This window comes from Dipodomys merriami, unplaced genomic scaffold, assembly GCF_024711535.1.
Source record: "Dipodomys merriami isolate MVZ:Mamm:240054 unplaced genomic scaffold, mDipMer1.0.p SCAF_174, whole genome shotgun sequence".
Lineage (NCBI taxonomy): Eukaryota > Metazoa > Chordata > Mammalia > Rodentia > Heteromyidae > Dipodomys > Dipodomys merriami.
This window is the reverse complement of record NW_027203093.1, coordinates 1,309,824-1,326,622: the sequence shown is the minus strand read 5'-3', so window position 1 is coordinate 1,326,622 and position 16,799 is coordinate 1,309,824. Positions and strand designations below refer to the sequence as shown.

The following is a 16,799-nucleotide window of genomic DNA, read 5'->3' as shown; positions in this document are numbered from 1 at the left end:
ACCAAACACAAGAGTCCCTAACTTACAGGGAACGGGCACTATGGGTGTGCCTGCCAGTGCCTGGCTCGGCAGAGGCTGTGATGGGCTTCACTGGGGTGTGGAGGAGGAAGAGTCTAGCCACCTCCAAGGTGAGGTCCGGGGCTGGGCTGGTTCTTCTGTTACGATGCTGGCCCATGGTTGAAGGCTTGGTTTCTAGCTCATGACCATGAAGCATGAAGTGAAGGCCGCTGGGAAGAGGTCCAGCGGCTGTGGTGTGGCCTTGATATGGAGCTGATGCCTGCTTTTCCTATCTGGGGGCCGGGGAGTGGCTGAGCAGCTTCCTCTGTCCCACCTCTCCCTTCCCTTGGGCCTTGTTCAACACCAATGAACACAGTGAACACACCATATTTAGGCCTTTCTGAAACTCAGCTAGTTGACTTGGAAGGTACCCCTGTGATCCTTGTTCCTGAACACACACACACACACACACACACACACACACACACACACACACACACACACACACACACACACACACACACAAACTATGCAATATTCTCAATTTTGTATTTAGTTATGTTCTTGAGATTACAGGAGCTGCATGTTGTCCCCTGAGAGGGACCCCAGAGGTCATCATTACTCAGATTCAGTATTGAGTTCTTTAAGGCCGTCTTCGGTGGTGGTTCTGTGTTCTCTGTCCTTGGTGGTTCTGTGGTCTCGGTCCTTGGTGGTTCTGTGGTCTCTGTCCTTGGTGGTTCTGTGGTCTCTATTCTTGGTGGTTCTGTGGTTTCTGTCCTTGGTTTTCTGTGTTCTCTGTCCTTGGTGGTTCTGTGTTCTCTGTTCTTGGTGGTTCTGTGGTCTCTGTCCTTGGTGGTTCTCTGTCTTTGGTAGTTCTGTGTTCTCTGTCCTTGGTGATTCTGTGGTCTCTGTCCTTGGTGGTTCTGTGGTCTCTGTCCTTGGTGGTTCTGTGGTCCCTGTCCTTGGTGGTTCTGTGGTCTCTGTCCTTGGTGAGTCTGTGTTCTCTGACCTTGGTGGTTCTGTGGTCTCTGTCATTGGTGGCTCTGTGGTCCCTGACCTTGGTGACTCTGTGGTCCCTGTCCTTGGTGGTTCTGTGGTCTCTGTTCTTGGTGACTCTGTGGTCCCTGTCCTTGGTGGTTCTGTGGTCTCTGTCCTTGGTGGTTCTGTGGTCCCTGTCCTTGGTGGTTCTCTGTCTTTGGTAGTTCTGTGGTCTCTGTCCTTGGTGGTTCTGTGGTCCCTGTCCTTGGTGACTCTGTGGTCTCTGTCCTTGGTGAGTCTGTGTTCTCTGACCTTGGTGGTTCTGTGGTCTCTGTCATTGGTGGCTCTGTGGTCCCTGACCTTGGTGACTCTGTGGTCCCTGTCCTTGGTGGTTCTGTGGTCTCTGTTCTTGGTGACTCTGTGGTCCCTGTCCTTGGTGGTTCTGTGGTCCCTGTGCTTGGTGGCTTTGTGGGCTCCATCCAGAAGCTCCATGGTCTGCTGGGAGCAGTAGCTTCCCATTCGAGGGAGCCCCATTCCTCTCCCTGGGACTGGAGCTCACCCAGGAAAGCCGAGGCGGGCTGTCTTGTGTGAGAGGTCTGGCTGTGATGGTGACCTGCACCTGCCTTGCCACACACTGAGGCGGACCCAGGTATCCACTGGAGCCTCATTACCTGGACATTGGCTCTGGGATCTCTGCTCCTTTACTTTCCAGTTTCCAAGGAGCACTAAGCCACGGGCCTCTAGGACTAAGTGGGCGGGACAAGCTGACTCAGCACCAGGACAAGCTGACTCAAAGCCAGTATGGAGGCCAAGGGCAGTGTCAGGGGCCAGGCGCTCATGCCCTCACAGAACCCTGGGGTCTCTGGCAACTCCCTCTGTCCTCTGTTGAACACCTCCCTCCACTCCACAGGACTGTGCCCATGAGCATGGCAGCCTGGTCTTCACTCACTGGCTGGTGCCGTCCAGCTACATAGAAACCCTGCCCCAGGGCCATGGAAAGCATTCACTCCTCACTCCCCCCCAGCAGCCGTCATGAAACTCAGCTAGAGCACTTGGAAGACTGACCTGTGAGCCTCATCCCTGAACCCCGCTCGACAGTACCCTCAGGAGGGTTTGGCCTTTGTGTTGTCATACTCCCCATGACCTTTCCCGGTAGCCCTGTGTCCCAGGAGAGCGGCCCACATGTCCCTGGGGGGAAGGAGCTTGTGGGTGGCACCCAGGCTGGGACAGACTGGACACAGGTGACCAGGGCCATCTGCCCTCTCAGCAGCAGCACTGGTGACGCTGGCACTTTCCCCTGTCTGGGGGCAATGCCAGGACACAACACGACCAGAGCCAGGCAGAGAGGGGGACTCGAGAGACGTAGGGCTTCCTCGCCCACAAAGGGTCACTCACAGACCGTAGGACGGAGTGTAGTCAGCAGCGGCCCACGTCCTCACCACAGAGGGAAAGCGACTGTGTGGGCCTGAGTTTTTTGCTTTTGTTTTGCACTAGTTAGTTTTTTTCTTTTCCTCTTTCTTCTCACTAGTAACCTACCTGTATTCTTCTGCTATTTCTTGGAACCTTTCCCTTTTGTACCTCAGAGCTCTCAGATTTTCTGCTCATACTCCTGACATCGCCACTCCTTGAGACTGAGCAGCAGGCCTGCTCCAAGCCTGCTAGGCACCTGTGCCAGCCACACCCCATTCCTGTCTCATACCTTCCTTACTCCCTGTCTCTTTCTTCATCCTCCCTGCTCCTCCTAGCCTTGTCCAGCACTATACAGAACCCAGCTCCTCACCTGTCCTAACCCCTCCATTAGTGTACAAAACCCAACTCCTAGCATCTATAGTGAGACTGCTGTGCAAACAATGCTACCAAAGGCATCCTATGGTATGCAAATATTTCATTGCACTTTGAGATGGGAAAGGGACTGGGGCTGAGATATGCCCACACACCGTGGCTGGAAGCACGCTCATACCCACTCTGTGAGGATACAGAGAACAATCCATTAGGTAGCTAAAAGCCTTAGCCATCAGGAGCCCTCAAATGAGTAAACCCCAACCTAGAAAGACGAGAAAGCAGGAGCTACAACAGGCCTGAAAACCAATGTACAACCAAGGCGCAGTGTGACAGCAAAGCACAGGGAATTCCATATACTGAACTCAAAGGACGATTGATAAAAACGTCGAACTAAATGAAAAAGAAATGTTTACAAGCAACAACAGGAACAAAGAGAATAGGAATAAAGAAATAAAAGGAATTCAAAGAGAACCAAAGCCGAATGAATTCCGAGTGAATTCTGAGTGGGTACACATAAAGAGCTAAAAGAGATCAAAGAGAATCCAGATAAACACTAAAAGAGATTTAAAAAACAGATATGCAAATTACTGAAGTAAGAAAGTCAATGTAAGACATGAAAAAAAGGATCTCAATAAAGAGAAATCCTGAAAAATCAAACTGAAGGCTGAGAGACCAAAGTAAAGCAGGATGCCTCTCTGGCAGAGCAGATGGTACGAGAGACAGAATAGGAAAATATATACAAAATGACAAAAACCAATAAATACAATAGAAAAGACAGAAAAAGATCCAGGGGGCCTGGGCTGGGAAGGTGGCTCAGTGGTAGAGCGCTTGCCTTGCATGCATGAGGCCCTGGGTTTGATTCCTCAGCACCACATAAGCAAAAATAAAAAAGCCAGAAGTGGCGCTGCGGCTCAAGTGGTAGAGCTCTAGCCTTGAGCTGAAGAGCTGAGGGACAGCGCCCAGGCCCAGAGTTCAGGCCCCACAACCGGACAAAAAAAAAAAAAAGAATCACTGTTTACATTTTTTTTGGTTGGTCGTGGGGCTTGAAGTCTGGGCCTGGGCGCTGTTCCTGTGCTCTTTAGCTCAAGGTGAGTGCTCTACTGCTTGAGCCACAGCGCTACTTCTGGTTTTCTAGTGGTTTATTGGAAATAAAGAGTCTCATGGAGTTTCCTGCCCAGGCTGGCTTTGAACCTTGACCCTCAGATCTCAACATCTTGAGTAGCTAGGATTATAGGTGTGAGCCACCAGCACCCGGCTACTTTTTTTTTTTTTAATCAGTTGTAGGGCTTGAACTCTGGGCCTGGGAACTATCCTTGAGCTTCTTTTGCTCAAAGCTAGCACTCTACCACTTAAGCCATAGCACCACTTCCAGTTGTTTTTTTTTTTTCCCCAGAGTAATTTATTGGAGAAAAGACTCTCATGGATTTTCCTGCCTGGGCTGGCTTCAAACCATGATCCTCAGATCTCAGCCTCCTGAGCAGCTGGGATTTTGGGTGTGAGCCACTCTACCCAGCCAGTGTTTACTTTTAAAGGATGGTGTTCATTACTATCTCTTTGTGAAAATAATAAATTGATGTCTTTTGTTCCTGATCTGCTATTAGTCCTCATCACGACTGCCTATAACCCAGATTTCTTGCCATCTCAACTTCCCACATCACCTCGTAAATCAGAGAGGAAGAGGACTTTCTGGCTCCATTTTTTTTCTAGCCAGGGACAAAAAAGACCACTCTCAGCAGAAAATGGCTACAGAAGACAAAACGTCACCCTTTTATATCACTTGTAACTTTAAAGGGAACTAACATTGTTTTTGGTTTTTTGTTTTTGTTTTTTTTTATGGTCAGTCGTGGGGCTTGAACTCTGGGCTTAGGTGCTGTCCCTGAGCTCTTCAGCTCAAGGCGAGTGCTCTACCGCCTGAGCCCCAGCGTCACTTCCGGAACTAACATTGTTTAGGGGGACAATGAAGCAGGATAGATGGATAAGGCCACAAGGAAGTTATCGTATTCTTTAGACAAATGTCAAAGGGGCAAGACTCAGAATAAAACCAGGAAGTAAGCTCAAAAAGCAGGCAAGCTCTCCTCCTTCCAAATCACTTTTTAATGTTAAGTTACAAGAATAGAAGATATGGGAGACTGTCTAAATCTGCCTTCTCCTTAAAAACAGGAGAGAACCTCTAATCTGTCTTGTCCTTGGAAGTGGGTGGGAAATGGCAGGAAGGATGGAGGGCATGTCCTGCCCAGGAAGCCCTGAAGGTTAGGCTGTGTTCTGGTGGTCCTCACCCTGCTCACCCACAGAGCATGGCTGCCTTGCATTTACCCAGCTCAAAGGGTGCAAGCCAGAGTAGAAGCAGCCATTTTGAGTCTTTACTTCCAATTTCCTGCAGAGGGCGTAGGAAGTATTCCCCTCCTTTTCCGTTTCTCCCTACTTTAATCAAGTGATACTAAGGTACATCCTTGTTAAAATTTTCACTTTATGAGACTTTCTTTTTTTGAGATTCCCTGAAATGCTTTTTCCCGCGTGGAAACTGGAAAGCTGAGGAACCCTCGTCAATTTTATGTGGACGCCAGGGAGATGCAGGGCCCCTCGGGGCCCTCCTGGTACACAGAACTCACCTTTTGTAGCTCACCCTCACCTTTAAGAAAATTATCCTCACTTTTGGTATCTGTACGAGTCCTGGAACCAGTTCAACACAGATTCTGGAAGACAGTTGTACTGACACAAATGGACTGTAAAATCATCACACTAGGTAAAATAAGCCAGTCCCCAAAATCTTCATAGGATGTGATTCCTTTCATATGTAATGGAAAAATCCAGGAGACAGAAAGTAGCTGGTGATTTGAGTCTGGAACCGTGATGGGGTGGAAGGAGAATAATGGACTGTTAATGAGTACAGAATTTCTTTCCAGGACTAGTAAATGTTCTAGAACTGATGGTTGCACTAAAAAAAAAATCTGTGGTCACATGTAAGAACCATTTGTACAATAAACTTTAAGTGGGTAAAGCCATATGGTGTATTACTAAAGTGGTTTTTTACAAGTCAAAACATAGATTTTAGATAATAGATTTTAGATTTTTAGATAAAAAATAAATGATTTTAGACTTTTCGATAAAAAGAATCTCAATGCATTTAAGAGAATCAGTAACTCCAAATTAGTAAAATGAAAGAAAATTACCTAAAAATAGAGCAGCAATAAATGAAATGGAGACTAAAATAATACCACAAAAATCAATGAAACGACAATTTTTTTCTTTTGTGATGACAAATTCTTACCTACAGTAACCAAGGGGAAAGAGGGAAGATTTTCACAAAGCTTAGATGGAAAGGGGAAGTGTGAAGTAGTCCTCCAGTAACAGAAAGGTCCAGGTGGGGAATTCCAAAAACAAATCTACATCAGCAAATTGGAAAACCTAGACACAGTGGACACATTTCTTTATACATGTGAGCTCCCAAATTTAACCCAGAAATTCAGCGTATGAATAACAAATAATACAGAATTAGTGAGAAAATCTTCAACAAAGAAAAGCCTAGGACACATGGCTTCATCATAGAATAATAACAAGTCTCTAAAGACAAATGAATGCTAACTCTTGTCAAATTATTGCAACATATTCAAGACCATGAACCTTCTGAAATCCTTCTATGTGGCCACAACTACACTGATAACAAAATTGGTCAAGGTAAAAACAACCACCACAACAAAAACCCCTATAGACCAATAGTTATGGTGAGTACAGATGCAAAAATGTCCAGAAAATAGCACCGGATGAAATCGGAAAGCACATAAACTGTTCATCATGAACAAGTTAGGTTTATCCTAGGAATTCAAAGGTGCTTTTAATATATTGTACATCAGTCCAGACAGCCTGTCCACCAGCATGTCGGGACATTCTCCCAACACCAGGTTTCCTAGAAGAGGAGGTAAAAGATGTGGAGTTGAGAGCCAGCCTGAGCAAAGTTCTCTCTCCACCCTACTCAAAAACAAAACGACAAATACACAGACAAGGCTCAAGTGGTGAGGCACTTGCTCAGACTATGGTAAGTCCTGGGTTCAAATCCTGGCACTGCCCCTGCCAAAACTAAATCAGCTGAATTTAGAATAGGATCATATGATCATCTCAGTAGATACAGGAAAAATACTTTATACAATGAAACTTTTTTCTTGATCACAAACCTAAACAAATGTGGTATAGAAGTACTGGGCTTCCTCATGAAAGGGGGCTGTGTCTGAGAAGCCCGCCCACAACCTGATCCTGAGTAGAAAGAAGCTGAGGGCATTTTCTCTCATTCTGGACTGAGCTGAGGCTATCCCCTTCATCTACCTTATCAAATAAAGTACTGAAAGTCTGAGCCACAGCAATGAGGCAAGAAAAAAAAGACAAACAGGAAGAGGGAGCGTTCACCCTGTTGAGATCCAATGAGGCCCGAGGACTGACGGAGTCAGTCAAAATTCAAAATTGATACTCGGTACAAAATCGTTTTCTGCAACAGTCATGAATTTGCCAACAAAGCACTCACCATAGCTACAAAAATAAAACAAAACACACAAAAGCCTTTCACAATGAAGCAAAAGAGGCGAGTGAGAGACAGCTTTCACGAAAACGGCGCAGGAACGAGGTCTGAAGCCATGTGGCTGGTTTGCGCTCCTCTGTTCAGAATGAGCGGCGGAAGCTCCCGACCCCAGAGCGCCGCTCCCCGCCTTCTCTCACGAGTTAGCTTACATTTTGTTCCGCATCAGAGTATTTCTAATCATGGCAATTCATTCTGTAGCCATGGATCTGAAGTGCATGTGGTTTAATGTCTTGCATTTGTGAGTGTCTCATTTCCCTTGCATTTTGGAGTGGTAGCGTTGTTTTCCTTTGTGTTTGGGGGAGGAGGCTTGGGCGTTCAACTGCAGAATCCTGGAGAGCTGCACACCCAGGTAGAGCGGGCATTTGGTCCTCGGGTGGTGTAGTGTGTAGTGTTATCATGTCCTCTACTGAACACCCGTCTCTGGCCTGTGTGCTCGATTCATCATGAGCCATGTGGTAGCGAAACCTCCAGCTAATAGGGTGAAACATTCTTCTGGTCATTTCTTCAGTCAGTGTATCTGCAATACGACGATAGTGTGGTGTGTATGTGTACGGGGGGGATACGTTTCTGATGAACTTCACCTTGTTTAAGACAAAGCTCTCTAGAAAAATGGGACTGATAGGATATAGAGACGTGGACTCTTTGTTGAAAGTTCCAACGTGGAGTCTGAGGCCTCCCCCCGCCCCTCCCCCCCGCCCGCCCACTGACGCGGGCAGTGGCCATCGGGCCGTGTGCCTCTGACCTCAGGGCTGCAGCCCGGAGCACTGACCGATTTCGTGCGGCCTGCCTGAGGGACCAAGTTGTATTTAAATCTTACCCAGTTAGCCAGTGCTCCGCAGCAATACCTAGATAGGAAATGGGGCTGGGAAAGGTTGTGCCCCTCCCCAAACCATATTTGAAGATGGCAGCTTCCAACGTGGTCGTGTTGGGGACGGAGCTCTGAGGAGGGATGCGGCCGGTGATGCCCAGTGCCCCAGCAGGCCCCGCGTCCTCACAGGACACTCTGGACGGAGACTCGCGGCCCAGAGCCCAGCCCACGTGAAGGCCTGTGCCGAACCCCTGACCTGCACAGCCTGGCCGCTGGCAGCGTGGGACACGAGGGCCGTGGCTGTGGACCCTGGTCTGTGCGGTCTGTTGTGGCAGCTCCCAGGAGCTTCTTTTTTTTTTTTTCTATACATTAATTTTAATTACTTTGAGGCAACAAAATTTAGTAACAAGTGTTTAACAAGCACCCATCATAATTGCTAAACTACAAAATCAGCATTACTTTTATCTGATCACCTATACAAAACTCATCAATTTTTCTTTTGACAAAAGATAGTAGAAACTCCAAACAACAGGGGAGAAACTACGAATTAAAGGTCTTGTTTGCTAATCTAGCACCATAATTCCAGTCTTAGAGCCTTCCAAGGAGACAGAAGGAAGACAGGAGAGACAAGGCTGTTGGAAGCAGAGGATTTCTGAGCCTGAGTCCCCCTTTCTGCTCTGAGGCAACACCCAGGGTCTAGCAAGGAAGAAATGGCTGAGACGAGATAAGCACAGAAGCTTTGGGTCAGGAGGTGAAGGGGCTCTCCAGCATGACTGGGCAGAACCCGTGAATCCAGAGTGAGTGCGGGAGTGGAGGGTGCCTCAGGAACTGGGGGGTTTCTTCTTGGCTTCCAAGTCCTTTTTGATCTCTTCAATTTTTTTAGCCAGGTTTGGTATATCATAGTTCTGAGCCAGATACATTCCAACCACGTTGCCCAAAGTACATCCAAGCAGGAACTGCAGCATGGTGTCGGCGGGGAAGGCCAGGCGGGCAGGAAGGTGATGCAGCCCCTCCGCGGGTCGCGGCCGGCCTTCCCCGACCTCCCAGGAGCTTCTGTACTGACAGAAACGGCCTTCCAACAGGCAGAAGAGGCGGGGAACCATTTCTCGTGTATGTACACTGTGCTTTAAACCCAATGGCGTGTCTAGAAGAGCGCAACAGCAGAGCCATGCCCCCACGTACACAGAGCTGCCGGTACAGGACAGGAATACAGACGCGAAACCCCGTCCAGCCAGCGGAGTGCCCGCGAATGGACGAACGGACGAGGAACAAGATGCGATCACACACCACAAGTTGGAACGTGACGGTTGTCCCATCATGGAAGGACCCGGCAGCCTGTGAATGGACCGAAGCAGGCAAGGCAGAGACAAGCACCAGAGACGCGAGTTCCACGCAGTTCTAAGTAGACTCATGCTTCCCACACGTGTGGTCCTGGGGCCCGGGGAGCTGCGGGTCTGGGGAGCTGCGGGTCAGAGGACACACAATTTTAGCTAGCCAGGAGAAGTAGTTCAGAGATAAGAAACAAGATGGTAACCTAACAAAAAGCAGTGTGATTAAAACTTGCTGAGAGAGGGCTGTGAGCTCCTCACGAGAGAATCGTAGCCATGCTGAGCACGCCGTTTAGCTTTCTTACCCCTAGACAACGGGCATGTGTGTGAAAACACAGTGCTGTATGTGATAACTGCAAACTACGCTAGCTTCCCATTTTACAACGAGGGCATAACTGTGGATAGTTACAGTTAAATCGGGCTTGTCTGGCTGCTGATCTTCAGGGGGAATAAGCAATCCAGGGCTCCCTGAAGAGCTAGAGCCTCATCTGAGGCCCCCACTCCTGGCCAGGAGGATCCCTCTTCCATCCAGTTCAGAACCTGCTCTGCCCTTGCTGCGTGCCCCCACAGACCTTGCAGACAGACACAAGGCACTGAGCCAAGCCTTCCCTGCACCTCCCACCAAGGAAATCTATCAATCCCTGACAACGTTTCCAGGGCAGACCCAGGGACAGTCCTTCTACTGACGCCATCAGCCAAGCAGTGCAGGGCCCACGGCAAGATAAAAAGAACGTGGGCCGACACGGGGAGGAGGCAGCATGGCAGTGTCCGTTGGGATGAAGGCAGGTGCGTGGCTGGCCAGGCCCTGGCTGCACCTGCTCAGCACGAGGGCACTGGGCACCAGGGCCGCGCCCACCCCCAAGCCGGTGCTGCCCTTCGAGGCCATCCCCCAGTGCCCGGGCAACAGGTGGCTGAGGCTGCTGCAGATCTGGAGGGACCAGGGCCACGAGAACAGACACCTGGACGTGCACCGCCTCTTCCAGGCCCTGGGGCCCATCTTCAGGTGAGCGCCTCTCCTGCCCTGCTAAGGATGTGGCAGCTCCAGCCCCGAGGGTGCCCCGGCCCCGGCCAGACCCACACCTCCGCCATGGGCCTCTCTGCCCTGTGCCCGAGGAAGGGAGGAGCAGGGTAGCTGTGGGCCTGGTCACTGCCATGGATTCCAAAGTCTTCCAGGTGGACAGAGAGAAGCGGAGCGCACCGAGCAGAGACAGAGCAGAGAGCACTGTGGTGGGAGTGGCCCCGCTGGGCCGCATGGGAGGTCCCAGGGTGCGGGCCAGGCCAGGAGGAGGCCAGAGCCACAGCAGCCACTCTGGGTGGGTCTGCAGAGGCCTGGGAAGGACAGGATGGCGTCCAGCAGCTCTGTGCGTCCGCAGGTACGACGTGGGGAGTTCGCAGGTCGTATTGGTGATGCTGCCAGAGGATGCTGAGAAGCTGTACCAGGTGGAGAGTTTGCATCCACACCGGCGGCTGATGGAGCCCTGGGTGGCCCACAGGGAGCATCGCGGGCAGAAACGCGGCGTGTTCTTGCTGTGAGGAGCCCCTTGGGGTGAGGAGGGAGGAGGGCTGGGTAGACTGTGTGAGTGGAAGCAGGGTGCCCGCCCAGCCCGGGGGAGGCTGTCCTGTGGTGGTCCTGGGCGTTGGAGCAAAGGCCTTGATAGAGAAGTCATGGCCCCTGGGCAGGCAAGAGGAGGAAGGAAGAGCTTGTTCATGAAGCAAGCCTGGCTCACACCCACTGTGGGGGACGTCTCTTCTCAGTGAGGAGCTGCTTTCCTTCTGGTTGTGAAACTGGCTCAGGGAATGGAGACCAGTGGCCCAGGACTGCAACCAGGGAGCACGGGTCCCCAGGTCTGGGCTGCTAGGAATGAAGCAGCCTTTACTGTGACTGCTGATCCTGGGAGCGAAGGGTGAGGGAAGCAGGAGTGGCTGATTCTCCTTGTTCTGAAGAACGCATGGGTGGGGTGGCTGCTTCCAGACAGGGCGGTTGGCAGTGAAGCCAGCACGTGGGAGTCATGGTGGAGGAGCCCTACGGAGCGGTGCCGGGCGGGGAGCCGCACGGGGCAGCCACGCTGGGGAAGCCGCCCCACGCTGCATCAAATAGCGGATTTTGTCTAGGGAAACAGTCCTGGTATCTGGGCCTTCATGGACAGGGTCTCGCAGGGACCAGAGCCAGGCAGCTTGGGGGCAGCGTGGCCTTGGGCGTCCGAGGACATGGGGGGGGTGGTGGCATGTGTCCATGTGTGTTGAGGCCTTATGTGTGTATGTATGTGTGTGGCTAGCATTTCTATGGGAATGCTATGAGGTCACACGTGAGACTGTGCACGCACGTGTAGGTAGGATTGAATGTCATCTCTAAGTGTGTCACTGCGTGTGCAGTTGCCTGTGTGTGCCTGAATGGTCTCAGTACTTACGCACGCATGTGAAGCCTATGAGTTTGAACACATGTGTTTTAAGTCCTGTGTGGACACTTGTGGGGTGTGTGTGTGTGTGTGTGTGTGTGTGTGTGTGTGTGTGTGTGTGTGTGTGATCTGCAGTAGCACACTAGCCACAGAATCAGGTAGATGTTCTCACTGGATTGGGCTTAGAGTCACGTCCTGCCTGTGATTCTCCGGCACGACTCCATGGGGCTTCCCCGTGCCCTGGGCTTGGTTGGTGGATGCTGTGGCCAGGCAGGCTTGCTTTCTGGTCTGCAGAAGATGGGAACTCTTCTTGGGAGACAGGCAGTGCTTCTGCCCTGCAAGCCACGGCGTGGGTCACCTGTGAATCAGGGTAGGCATGGTGTGTGTGGGACACAGGGCCGGTGGGTTCACAGGAACGGAGTCAGCACACGCCGGCAGACCTGTGTCCTGCCCCTGGCCTGTACCTCAGTGACCCAAGGGCCTCGTTAGGAGGAAGGGGTGAGGCTGGGAATCTACCGTACTGTGGTCACCCGGCCCTGCTCGCTCTGTGGGCGCCAGGACGTGGCCGGTGGCTTGAGCTCTGCTTGCCCTTCAGAAATGGGCCCGAGTGGCACTTCACCCGAATGCAGATGAACCCAAGTGTGCTGTCACCCAAGGCCATCCAGAGGCTGAGTCCCATGGTGAACACGGTGGCCAGGGACTTCTCCGTGTCCCTGAGGAAGAAGGTGCAGCAGAATGCCCGGGACAGCCTCTCCCTGGACGTCCAGCCCAGGCTCTTCTACTTCTCCCTGGAAGGTCTGAGGTGTGGGGAGGGCCTGGCTGCGCTGGCGGGGGGCAGCGGTGGGGAAGAGGCCCTCGGCTGGAGCTGCCTTGGCCTCAGCCGCTCCTCCGTCTCCACAGCCAGCCACTTTATGCTGTTTGGGCAGCGGCTGGGCCTCTTGGGTGACAGCCCGAGCCCTGTCAGCCTGAAGATGTTTCCAGTCATGGAGGAACTCATACGCTCCACCGGGCAGCTCATGTTCCTGCCCAGGAGCCTGTCCCGCTGGACCAGCGCCCAGGTGTGGAAGGAGCACTTTGAGGCCTGGGACTTCGTCTCCCAGTTTGGTGAGCTCCAGGAACCCCGCAGGGCCTCAGGGCAGAGGTGCGATGGTCCCTCCACCTCCCCCTGCCCTCTGACGTGCTGGGACCTCAAAGGTACTGGGAGAGGAGCAGGGGGAGGTGGAGGGGATGTGAATAGCGGGGTGACGGACGGACAGAGGAGAGGAGCCTCCCCAAACCAAGGCCTGAGGGCTGTCCCTTCACCTGCAGTCAACAAGTCTACCCGGGAGGCCTTCCAGGAGTTCACCCGAGGAAACCAGGCGTGCCCCGACAGCATCCTGTCGCAGATGCTGCTGCAGGGGGACCTGCCGCTCGATGACATCCAGGCCAATGCTCTGGAACTCACCGTGGGCAGCGTGGACACGGTCAGAACGTCGTGTGCCCAACCGTCAAGCCACAGCCCCCCTCACCACGGATGGTGTCCATCTAAACAGTCGCCCCGGGTCCCCATCCGAGGGCTGCCTCACTCCCGGGGCTCCTCCCCAGCCCTCAACTGTGAGCCACAAAAGACTTGAGAAGAGGGAGAAGGGAGGTGCCCTGTGTGAACCAGAGCAGGCAAGGCAGATGTCCAAGCCCTGGTGGAGACAAACATGAGGCCAGGGCCAGGATACAGCACTGGGGAAGAGAACCTCCAGCCGCAGCTCTTGGAAGCTTCCTGCAGGAGGAGACTTTAGCCAACTGGGCAGGGACTGAGAGATTAGAGCCATGAAAGGGGAAAGAGGTGACAGAGCCCAAGGACATCCAATGAGCCAGGATCTGGGCGGCGGGTGACCTGAAGACTGAGAGGCAGGCGGGCGGTGGGGCGGGCATGAGTCTCTGCCCCGGCCTCCTGCCACGTGATAGGAGAGATCCCTGGGGCACGGGGTCGGGGTGGCCCACGGATGCGCAGAGCCCAGGAACCCTGGGGATCAAGAAGGGCTGAGGTGGCCACACTGTGACTCAGGCCACGCCCAAGGCTCCTGACCGCTGTGAGGCCTGTGAGATTCAGCAAGCCTCAGATCTCAGCCAATCAGGACCTGAGGGGTCTGAGGCATGCGTCTGTGAGGTCTCCGTCAAGGGCCCCGTGGCAGCCAGGCAGAAGGGGCATCCAAGGCCCAGAATGCCCCTGAATGGGACACCGGAAGCTTCCACGAGTGCAGGTTGCCTCCTGACCTCTGGCGCCCTCTCTCCTGGTGAAGCGTCCTGACCCCGGCCTCATGTGTTTCTCCGCCTCTGCACGGGATGCTCTGGCGTGCAGTGTAGCTGCCATTCCGTCTCCCCACCTGGCTTCCATTTTCCCTCTCCACAAGCCTCCCCCCTCCCACCCCCCCAACCAGGACGCAAGGAGGCTAAGGAAGGGCCTGTGGGGCCGTAGGGCCCAGGGTTTAGGCAGACATTACGGCCTGTGGATTGGGGGTCCTGGACCCTGCCTGCTCCCCGTGTGCCCTTCCCCAGGGCAGGGGCATCCTGGGCTGGGTGGTCCGGGGCTGGGAGCCCAGGCAGAGCCCAGCTCTGAGCCTCGGCATGCGGTGTGCACAGGTGGTCTTTCCCTTGGTGATGACGCTCTTCGAGCTGGCTCGGAACCCCGCTGTGCAGCGGGCCCTTCGGCAGGAGAGCCTGGCCGCCGCGGCCAGCATCACCGAAGATCCCCGCAAGGCCATCTCGGAGCTGCCCCTGCTGCGGGCCGCCATCAAGGAGACTCTGAGGTACGCCCTGCAGCCTGCCCAGGCAGGGTGACCCTTGTGTTCTCTGGAGGAGAAGCAGAGCTGGGGCTGAGAGACCCACCACCCGCCCCCTGCCCCCCCGCCTCCCGCCCCCGCCGGCCCCCTCCTTGAGGGGTGGGCGCTAGACCCCCCCGACCCATTCTGCATCCAGCACCTCATGGCCAACTGGGGTCCTTGGCAGGGGAGCAGGGGAACCCTCACTGACTGCCAGAACCCGCTGGCCCAGAGGAGTGGGGTGTCTTACCTGGGGTGGAAAGGCGCAGACCCCTTCCGACTGCTGTCGCATTGGCAGGCTTTACCCCATTGGTGTCACCTTGGAGAGGGTCCTGCACTCCGATGTGGTTCTTCAGAACTACCACGTCCCAGCGGGGGTGAGTGTGCCCCACCGCGGCTCCACCGCCGCCAGGGACTCATTCCAGGGGCTCTGACCCCCCTTCTTCGCCTCCGTGCAGACTGTGGTCCAGTTTTTTCTGTACTCCATGGGCCGGAGTCAGGCCGTCTTCGTGAGGCCTGAGCGCTACAACCCCCAGCGCTGGCTGGACAGCAGGCTGCGCTTCAGCCACCTGGCCTTCGGCTTTGGGGTGCGCCAGTGCCTGGGGCGGCGCCTGGCCGAGTTGGAGATGGTGCTGCTGCTTCATCACGTGAGCCAGTCGGAGTGGAGCCTGGGGTGGGGAGGGGCTCCCCAAACAGGGTGTGGGGTCATAGCTGTTCTGAGCCAGCACCCTGCTGGCTAAAAGAGGGGATCCCACAGAATTTCTGCCTCTGCTCTAGGTGCTGAAGTCCTTCCAGGTGGAGACTCTTCAGCAAGAGGATGTAACCATGACCTACTGCTTCCTCCTGAAGCCTGTCTCCCCGCCGCTCCTGACCTTCCGGCCTGTAGCTAGCCCTTCTTCTCTCTGAGGGCCCCGAACACCTGCTGCCCATTGCCCTGTCCCCGTCTCCTCCCCCCACCCCAGCTTTGCAAGGCCCCTGCGGAAAGGAGACCGCAGGGCCCTCCAGGTTGGGGGGGGGGAGTGGCAGGCTGTACAGCAGAGCTGGGCGGAATCCAGGAAGCTTGGCTTTGTCCTCAGTCCCTCGGAACACTTCTCCAGCCAGAACTCTCTGCCGGGACACTGGCCCCACCCCTCCCAGAGGGCCTCTCACGCTGCCGACCGCCCTGGCCCTCAAATCCTCCCATGCCTCCTGCCCAGCATCATGCACTCCTGCCAATATCTTTTGGATGTCTCCTCATGAGTGTTGTGGTTTGTTTGAGGCTTTGGAAAGGGAGCAGAGCATTTGAGAGCCAGGCTAAGACTCCTCGGCTTGGGCCTGCCTTCCCGAGCCCGAGCAGGAGGATCGCAGAAGGGCCGTGCACACGGCGCAGCTGCAGGCCTGGTCCCGTGCCAGACACCTTCTCCCCTGCCTGACCGCAGCGGATGCCTCTGTGTGTGCCTCGGAGGCCATTCCACCGCCCCCATCCCTGAGGTCCAGGTGTCCAGAGCTCGGCTCACATGTTCTTTTTTTTGACATTTTCTTTTTTGAGAGAGCTTCTGCACTCACGTCCTGTGGTCAACACACACGCTCCAACGTAAGGCAGAGTCTGAGACGGGCAGAAGTAAAGGCAGCAGCATGCAACGCAGACTGGCTGCCACCCTCACGCCACGCTCTCACGCCATGCATGTCTGCCGCCTCCTCTCCTCCCGTGGTCCATCACGCATGCCTGCCGCCTCCCCTCCTCCTGAGGTCCACTGTCACGCATGTCTGCCGCCTCCTCTCCTCCCGTGGTCCATCACACATGCCTGCCGCCTCCCCTCCTCCCGTGGTCTGCTCTCAAGGGCTACAGTTGCAAACCTGCAGCTCTGTCAAACCCGCTTCTTGGGGGGTGGGGAAGGGGGAAGTGGGAGGAGGGAGCTGAGAAGGGATGGGAAGGGGAAACAAAGGAGGAGGCAACAATGCTTGATAAGAAATGTACTCATTATCTTGCCCATGTAATTGTAACCCCTCTGTATGGTATTTTCACACACACACACACACACACACACACACACACACACACACACACACACACACACACACACACACACAAAACAAAAAATCCCGCTTCTCATCCTGGTCTGGATTCTTCTCCTGCCGCCCGGCATCACTAGGCATCACCTTCTCTGG

At 54.0% G+C, this 16,799-nt stretch overlaps 2 protein-coding genes across 2 annotated transcripts; one reads left to right on the top strand and one right to left on the bottom strand.

Moving 5' to 3' along the window:
* Window positions 1–8,498: 8,498 nt before the first annotated feature.
* LOC138829545 (short transmembrane mitochondrial protein 1) lies at window positions 8,499–9,165 on the bottom strand. The gene has a single exon (XM_070025893.1). It carries the CDS (start codon window positions 9,095–9,097, stop codon window positions 8,954–8,956), a length of 144 nt encoding a protein of 47 aa, XP_069881994.1. The 5' UTR covers window positions 9,098–9,165; the 3' UTR covers window positions 8,499–8,953.
* Window positions 9,166–10,218: 1,053 nt separating this feature from the next.
* Window positions 10,219–15,557, top strand: LOC138829560 (cytochrome P450 11B1, mitochondrial-like). The gene is made up of 9 exons (XM_070025909.1): window positions 10,219–10,463; window positions 10,834–10,989; window positions 12,452–12,651; window positions 12,757–12,960; window positions 13,165–13,319; window positions 14,473–14,639; window positions 14,950–15,028; window positions 15,110–15,298; window positions 15,429–15,557. The coding sequence occupies exons 1-9, from the start codon at window positions 10,219–10,221 to the stop codon at window positions 15,555–15,557; spliced, it is 1,524 nt and encodes a 507-aa protein (XP_069882010.1).
* Window positions 15,558–16,799: the final 1,242 nt, after the last annotated feature.

Excerpts from the sequence above, each read along its gene's own strand:
- LOC138829545 (XM_070025893.1), bottom strand. The coding sequence starts at position 9,097 with ATGCTGCAGTTCCTGCTTGGATGTACTTTGGGCAACGTGGTTGGAATG.
- LOC138829560 (XM_070025909.1), top strand. The coding sequence starts at position 10,219 with ATGGCAGTGTCCGTTGGGATGAAGGCAGGTGCGTGGCTGGCCAGGCCC. Across the intron at positions 10,990-12,451 it reads AAACGCGGCGTGTTCTTGCT|AAATGGGCCCGAGTGGCACT; the intron begins GTGAGGAGCCCC and ends CTTGCCCTTCAG. Across the intron at positions 12,961-13,164 it reads GGACTTCGTCTCCCAGTTTG|TCAACAAGTCTACCCGGGAG; the intron begins GTGAGCTCCAGG and ends CTTCACCTGCAG.